Here is an 8,530-nt window from a genome sequence, read left to right as displayed (position 1 = left end):
GAAATGAAAGGACAATTTTGTCCTTGTTTAATTTATTATTTCCTTTTATGAGACAGAAAGTTTGTACCTTCCAAAGAGCGTGAGGCACCGCTTCGTTTTTTGATTATGTCTTTTGTGAGTTTCATGAAGTTTTATTTGTGACACGGTCTTACGAAGTTTTATATGTGAGATGTGTCAACCGTCAATCCTCCCGATATTCACAATAAAAAGTAACACTCGTAGCATAAAAAATAATATTTTTTCATGTATTACACAAATAAGATATATGTCTTACAAAATACGATCCATGAGACCATCCCATATAATTTTTGTCTCGTTTCTTTCATTGTCAAAAGGATGGCAATCAATTATTTTAATCGTGTCCACATCACATGTATTGGATACTCACTTAATTCAGGTTTTAAAAAAATTTAAAATATTTTTTAATAAATATAATTGAAAATTATATATTTTTTGTTTTACGATAAATTTAGTCCAGTAATGTATATTTTTTTTTCTAATTTTAATCGTTTTTCATCGAAATAACGACATCATTACAAAATTGTTGATGCAAATTATCCAAGGATGCGACAAAAAATGGAGAACTTGCAAATTACTTACAAAGGACATAATTTCCAACCCCCCCAAAAAAAAAAAACTCTTGCTCTTCTTTACTATAAACCTCTTCGAAAAACTATATTTACCAATTTTAATGAATGTCCAAATTTATCCATCCAAGAAATTTAATAATTAATGTTCAAAAAATAAACTGTTCTCTCGGAAACTTCCTACGTTATCTTAACATGAAAGCAAAACGTATAAACAAAAACTTGTGTGAGGCGGATTTCTTATTTGAGTCATCTTTGAAAATGTATTACTTTTTATACTAAGGATGCGTTTGGTTGAGGTGATAAGGTGGGTTTATGAATTTTTAACCCACCTTATCCCATGTTTGGTACGATTTTTATTTAACAAATCAATCCCTCTTATAAATGATTAGGTTATATTAATTGAGATAAAATAATCACTTCTCACCCCAGGATTATTTATCATACTCTTAATCCATCCTATTTTTTCAATTTTACCTTTCTCCTAAATCCAAACTCGCCACCACTTCCCTCCACCGACCGCCGACCGACCACCCCTGCCGCCGGCCGACCCCTGCCGCCCGCCGCCGACCACCGTCGGCCGTCACCGGACGCCGACCGCCGCCTCACGCCGCCAACTTTGCCGGCCGCCGACCATCGCCGATCACCCCCTCCGACCCCTGCCAGCCGCCGACCGCCCCCTCCTCCTGTCGCCCGCCTCCGGCCGGCAATCACATCGCCGGCTGATCACCACCGTCGCAAAAGTTGGAGGGAAATTTTGTCAATTCATTAAAAGATTATTATTTATCTATTCTTAATAATCATACAAAACATAATATTATTTTATCATTATCTACTTCAATCATTCTTTTTATCATTTATCTCTTAATCACTTCATAATTTTATCTTCCAACCAAACGTAGCCTAAGAGACCGTCTCATAAGAGACCGTCTCATAAGAGACCTGCTCAAACGTATAATTAACGTCAAATTTACAAAAAGAACTTTTAACGTATATTAGATGCACATACAAACATATATGTTCTGTGCGATAGTTTAATGTTAATCAAGAAAACATTACACATTTTCAAATATAAAAATGATTTGTTTAAATTAAGTTGGATACTTTAGAATTATAAGATAAGAAATTGCGGTCAACTTGGTATCATTAGTTGTCATGGTAATGATAATAATTATACAGTTGGGATACAATTGTCGTTTAATCTTTATTTATTGGGAACTAAAAACATTAAAACTGCCGAGAATTTAAAGTACGGTGTGTTTTCACTTCAAACCTTTTAATAATTATTATATTATATATCATGAGTAAGTTTTTCGTGAGATAGTATCATATATCTATTTTTTCGATTTATATTTAAGATAAAAAATAATAACTTTTTACATAAAAATTGATATTTTCATAAAATAGCTCGAGTTTGAGATCAGTTTCATAAATTTAATTTGTGTGACTGTTTAAGGAGTTTTTGTGAAAAATTATTATCACATCATTACTTAGTATAATTATATCTTAATAATTTGTTTTAATAATTATTGATTTTTTTGTATGGTCATAAAAATAATTAAATATTTAATGGGAAAAAAACTAGGAGGAAATTGTTTGTAAAACTTGTGTGAGATTGTCTCACAGATCATATTTTGTGAGACGAATTTCTTATTTTGGTCATCCATGAAAAAATATTATTTTTTATGCTAAGAGTATTATTTTTTATTGTGAATATCGATAGTGTTGACTCGTCTCACAGATAAAGATTCGTGAGATCGTCTCACAATAGAACTACTCTACTTAAAATATTAGTACATCAAATCATGAGAATAATCGATTAATTATAACGTGCGTGTATTGAAAGTTTAAGGATAATTATTCCCAAACTCGATATTTTATGAACTAGTGGTTTCTAATTAATAATTCTTAAGAAGGAATAATTTAAAGTTGAATATGACTCTTGTGAGACGGTCTCACGAATCTTTATCTGTGAGACGAGTAAATCTTACCGATATTCACAATAAAAAGTAATACTCTTAACATAAAAAGTAATAATTTTTCATGGATGATCCAAATAAGAGATCTGTCTCACAAATACGACCCGTGAGACCGTTTCACACAAGTTTTTGCCTTTAAAATTTAAGAAATAAAACTCTGGCATTGTGAAAAGGAGATTAATTAACGTATGGAATTTGGTCGTAATTAATGATGATTAAAAAAAAGGTCGAATGATTCGAACGAATGACTCCATTCATAGGATTTACCATGTAGACCTTGCAATTTGAATTTATTTATTAATTTTTAATTAATAAAGGGATTAGTTTGAATTTAATTGTAAATGATCAAATCTTCACTGTAATACACAACACACTAGAGACAGGGAAGACGCGATAAGCACAAAATGGGACCCAATAACTTTCATTAATGGGCCATTCACTTTTTACGAAATTTTATTTATTTAAAAAAAGGAATTTATTTGATTTTTATATTTTTCATTAAAAAGGATATACAAAGGTTTTTAATTAAATTTTAAAATCCAAATCAATATTGTTCACGTCGAGTATTGCACTTTTCAATTAATAAAATAGTATTAATAAAAAATACATCAGAAATAACTATAAGAAATGAGAAGTTCATACCTATAAGATCAATCAAAGAAATCGGTTAAGGATGCACAATAAAATATTAGAATGAGGGAAAATAGTTGTTTTCTTAAGATCGATTTTTAGAATTATAATTTTTCATATTTTAAAATTTAAAAACATTATCCATAATAACATTGGATGAATACTTAGGAAACAAATTATCATATTTAATTACATTAATTTATATCACATTCTTAAATTTATTGAGTCGTATAATAAAAAGTCTAAAAAAAATTATTTGGATTTGAGGGACTATATGAAAGAAGAGTACGTCTCATGTGAGACGGTCTCACGAATCTTTATCTGTGAAACAGGGTCGACCCTACCGATATTCACAATAAAAAGTAATATTATTAGCATAAAAAGTAATATTTTTTAATGGATGACCCAAATAAGATATTTGTCTCACAAAATACGACCCGTGAGACCGTCTCACACAAGTTTTTTGCCATGAAAGAATAATTTGAAATAACACTTACTCAAAATTTATTATCGATATTAGAATCATTATCAAGTGAATTTACTCATATAATCAATAAATTTGTGATTATATATATTTAAAATCCTTAATGGATTGCAACTTTATAATATAATATCACTCCTTGGTTCACTTGCATGTGGTGGCCCTTCATCTTTTGAAAAGAAAAAAAAATCAACAATTATGCACTTTAGGGGAAGCTTTGTTTGAAGAAAGCAGCACCACATTTGGGGAAACGGTGGACCCGATTGGTTCACTTTCAATCGGGCTTATAAAGATTTTGGTTCATAGGCCTAATTTGACACCATAACCAAATGGGCCCATTGCGACGAAGCTCACGAAACACGGACTGTGTTATGGACCGTTGGATGCGTTCGTAATCGTGGATGTGATGATGCAAGCCTCCAAATCCTTCTTATATAAAATATTGTATGTATACTTGACAGGGACATTTTAATATATATATATATAGTTTTGACATATTGTTTATATGTTGTATTTATTTCTGTGTCCATCAATGATGTATTATTCATCATTTGCATTATGACAATTAAGAAAATTTATGTATTGTTTTTGATATTGAAACGTTCATTTCCACCTTGCTGACAACTTTTTTCGAGCCTAACTGATTTCAATGTCTACTGTCAGTTGGGCTCTTAAGCTAGACCGATCATTCAGCTGGGCTCGTCAGCTAGACTGAACCAAATTGATGAGGTCTACATAGTCTATGCAAAAATAGTTTCATCGTCATTTATCAGTAGTTTAAATCATCTTCTTAAATTCGTAACACATATTGAATCATTTTATTTGGATAACCGATTTGATCAGGCTGACCAAAATACCGTAATTGTTTATGTCCAACTGATCTTTTCTGAACAGCCAAACTGATGAGCTTTGCCTAGTAACATCTGATTTTGACCAACTGATGTGAAATACAACTTGTACATAATTGAGTTTTCTGTTTAGTGGTTTAACAACTGGTAATTTGCTTTACTAAACTGTGAGATATCGTTGAAAAACTCAAGCTCGCCAGATTTTCAGTTTGGCTAAATTCAAGTTTCATCTTTCATTTTGAGTTAATAACTTCACACTTGAGTAAAAATGTTAGAAACATAATAATTTTTTTTTTGTTATCATGAAAATCAAGATTATTAGAGTTTCTGAACCCAACAAAATCTATGAACACGAATTATCACGTGCATGTATTGTTAGTTTGAATTAAAATCAATCGGAGTTAAATTAAAATCATTACAGAAATTTTTATTTCCCAAACTAGGAAACATCGTTTTCTTTTATTCTTTTTAATTTCAAGTGGAGGTGGGGTAAATCTCAGACCGAGACATCTCAATATATTGAGAAGCAACATGACAACGGAGCCAAAGGCTAGTGACATGAACATCATTTTTTCAATACAAGTGATCGATCTAAAGATCCTACCCATCGCCCGTTTGATCATGATAGGGGTGTGTAGTCCAGTTCTTAGACTAATAATTGGTCATGAAATCGGACGGAGTTGAATGGAGCTTCCAGTTGGTTCAGCTAATTCGAGTTAATTGATTTTATCATGAGATGTTAGACTTTCGAAATAATAGGATTTTAGAATAAACAATCTGCAGCCCAAATTCAACATATCCGTGGATAACAAAACATAGGAATGTTTGATCATGGGGAAAAACAAATAAAAGATTCAAACAAGCAGTAACAAAAATTCCCGCGCTATGTATACCAGTCTTCTTCAAACGTTACAGTTCGATTGCAGGTATATAAAAGAACTAGCTCGAGTCAAATACTACTGGAACTCGGATTTCCTTGGTCCGAAACTCGGAAACCAAAAATTTTGAGGAGATCCGATTCATTTTGTTCGAACTTAATTATCAAATTCTGTGAAACAAAAAATTGGATTATGACTCGTGTTCATGAGCTTGTTTGATATCACTTATATTATAAAGTGTTCATAAACATATTGAAGCTGGTGAACCACTGAGACTTTTATGCTTGATGTTAGTGTAACTGAAGACATAATCTTTTGGTCGAATTCAATAATTTTCATTACTAACTGAAGAATATTTGAGCCAGCTCGACCCTTCGTAACTTAGGCACGAGATGGTATCATTTTGTGCATGTACTCTAGCTAGTTGACATACTTGCGCTGTAATCAACAGTCTTATCTCAGTTACTTCAGCTCACACTTTTTTCGATTCTTTGGCCATGCCCATTCATGTGTATTTATATATCAAAACAAAGACGACTAATAGATCTTCAATTTACTGAAAATGGTAAAATAGGCAAATACATTCGACTTTGATTCTATCCAATGAAGTTTAGAATAATTCTGATAAATTTAGGAACATTTATTAATTTAATGATATTCTAAATTTTCCATGTAAATTTTGCTTAGGTTGCAAAGAACATCTTAAATTTCAGTCGGGAATTTGATTAACTCAGGAGTGGCGTCCTTATGCTCAATGGCTAATAGTATATCAGCAGCATGAGTTGAAACTTTTGAAAGAAAATGCAAAAGTATAAATTGGGCTGGTTCTTTTACATAACATCAACATTTTATCAAAACAACACCTGGTAAAAAAATAAACTTCTCCCAAATTTTTTCCATCCAAAAGTCGCCACTCAGACAACATCTAATCTTTGCGAACGAAGTACAACTTACCCATAACATGAAGTATGGCAACGAAAGCTATGAAACCAATGCTCATTATAAGCACAACATTGGGAGAAATCTTGAGTCCTGGAGCGTCATCCGTGTAAAACTGGAGCATCGTCCCACTTGCACCACCAGAGGCTCCGCTCCCTGTTCTCCTCCTACGAAGATTGGCTGCAGCAGCTGCTGCAGAGCCTCTCTGGGGACCAGTTCCACCTGTGGCCATTTCTGCACCGAAAATTTCAATTCTCAAGAAAAAGGCATACTGCACTCCCAAGATGAACAAGAAGCAAGCGCATATAAGCACAATAGCAGTTAAATAAAGGGGGAGTGAATAAATAAAAGCAGTTATTTAATAAAAGGGAAGCACGGGCATGTTTACGTCGCCAAACAAGTATATTCTTCAGGTAACGGAAACTTCGAGCAGGCATATGCCGACAAACTAATGAACTAACACTCCGAAACAAAACGCACACTAACTACTGGCCGACAAACTTGTTCAAGGGGTGAAATTAATGGCTTCCAATGACAAAACTAGTATGATATGAAAAATGTAATGTTCGTGGCTATCAAAAATCTCATATTCGTTCAAAAAAATCAACGATACTCTCCAACAACTGTTAGAGACATTTTAAAGCGCAACAAACTGACATAATATGACACATGTACAAGGCAAAATACGATATTCCCAGATCACACTTGCTAAGAAAGGGTCAGAATGAAGAAAAAGAGAGCATAGCATACATTAGAGGCTTTGATAAAATTAAACATTGGTTTGCAATGCATCATTCAGGTCTTCTAATTAACTCCCCCCATGCTGCTCACACAATGGTGTAACACACAATTGCTACCGCAAACTGAATTCTTTATCAATATATATCGTTTGAATCTCATTAACCAGAGAACAGATTTACCATAAACGCCTAAAATCAACTAAAATTCAACAACCGGGATGGAAGTTTAAAGCTTGAACTTTCATGCTCACACCACTACAGTTTCATGGGTGGATCATATGAGGTCTTTATAGCAGCAAAAAATCACATACAGAGATATATATTTCAGTATAATAGAATAAAATCTATCAGATCAAACTGTAACAATCATCGCTCAAGTAGTTTTGACCGAAAAGTTAATTCAACGCAAAGTATTTGACCAAAGAATAATGTCATGTACACAGAGTAATTTCATCGTCTCTAAACTCCAAATAGATCTTAATGCCCAGATCTCATGCTTCCAATCGAAACAAAAAGACAAAACTTTCTAGATCGGAATATGCAGTGTTCATCCAGATACCAAAAAAAAAAGAGAGAGAACAAATCCATTGCCCCATATGAATGAACAAATAAAACACCCATAAATTCATCGAATTACAATCAAGTATCGAATGGAAGAACAAATATTGTAGAGTATGCATACCAACAACCAACCGTTCGCGACAATTTAAAACTGAGAATTCAATTGATTTTACGCTCCTCTAGGGTTTTCGATTAAGATTCTTCAATCTCGTCTTTATACCTCCGTCTATCTATACATCAATCAATTTTCTAAAATACCCAACTTAATATCGTAAATACTTTTATTTTTAATAACAATAATATAATCGGAATACCAAAAAATATATAAAATTCTTTGTGTAATACTCCCAATTAGACATTTTTCTCAGATTTATTTAAAATTCTATTATTTATTATTTTTTGTTTTTCTTCCATTAAAGTAACTACGAATAAACTCACACGCAATGCATGTGTAAAATGATGATTATATATATATATATATATATATATAATTTTGTTATAGTTTTAATTATTATTTGGATAAAAACAATATACTTATATTAAATATATGACTTGTAGAGATGATATTTAAATTTTGGAAATTTAAAGTCGATTAGATATTGTAGTTGTTAATAAATTATATGAAAACATTATTTATGGTAATTTTGTAAAAACTAATCGATGTCACAAAATTGGACCATTAATTCCCCAACTTTATAATATACGAATTTTCGGATTTCTAAAGTGAATTAGATATTAAAATTATAAGTAAATTATATGAAAAACATTACTTATCTAAATGAATTTTTTCTCGAAAACAAGTTTGTTTCACAAAATAAGATCACTGAGAGCCTGAATATTTATATATAATAGTAAAAATATTTATATTATAGATACTACGTTAAATA

General features: G+C 31.8%; 1 protein-coding gene across 2 annotated transcripts; it reads right to left on the bottom strand.

Moving 5' to 3' along the window:
- Positions 1 to 6,209: 6,209 nt before the first annotated feature.
- Positions 6,210 to 7,924, bottom strand: LOC142527933 (protein transport protein Sec61 subunit beta-like). Of its 2 annotated transcripts, none has more exons than XM_075632933.1 (2): positions 7,776 to 7,924; positions 6,210 to 6,576 (listed from the first exon to the last, which is right to left on the bottom strand). In XM_075632933.1, the coding sequence occupies exon 2, from the start codon at positions 6,572 to 6,574 to the stop codon at positions 6,329 to 6,331; it is 246 nt and encodes an 81-aa protein (XP_075489048.1). In that variant the 5' UTR covers positions 6,575 to 6,576; positions 7,776 to 7,924; the 3' UTR covers positions 6,210 to 6,328. The 2 variants fall into 2 exon arrangements, with proteins under 2 accessions (XP_075489048.1, XP_075489047.1); XM_075632932.1 differs by having other exon boundaries at positions 7,765 to 7,923.
- Positions 7,925 to 8,530: the final 606 nt, after the last annotated feature.

Source organism: Primulina tabacum, chromosome 15, assembly GCF_025594145.1.
Source record: "Primulina tabacum isolate GXHZ01 chromosome 15, ASM2559414v2, whole genome shotgun sequence".
Classification (NCBI taxonomy): domain Eukaryota; kingdom Viridiplantae; phylum Streptophyta; class Magnoliopsida; order Lamiales; family Gesneriaceae; genus Primulina; species Primulina tabacum.
Note: the sequence above shows the minus strand (reverse complement) of the source record. Positions and strands in the feature narration are given on the sequence as shown.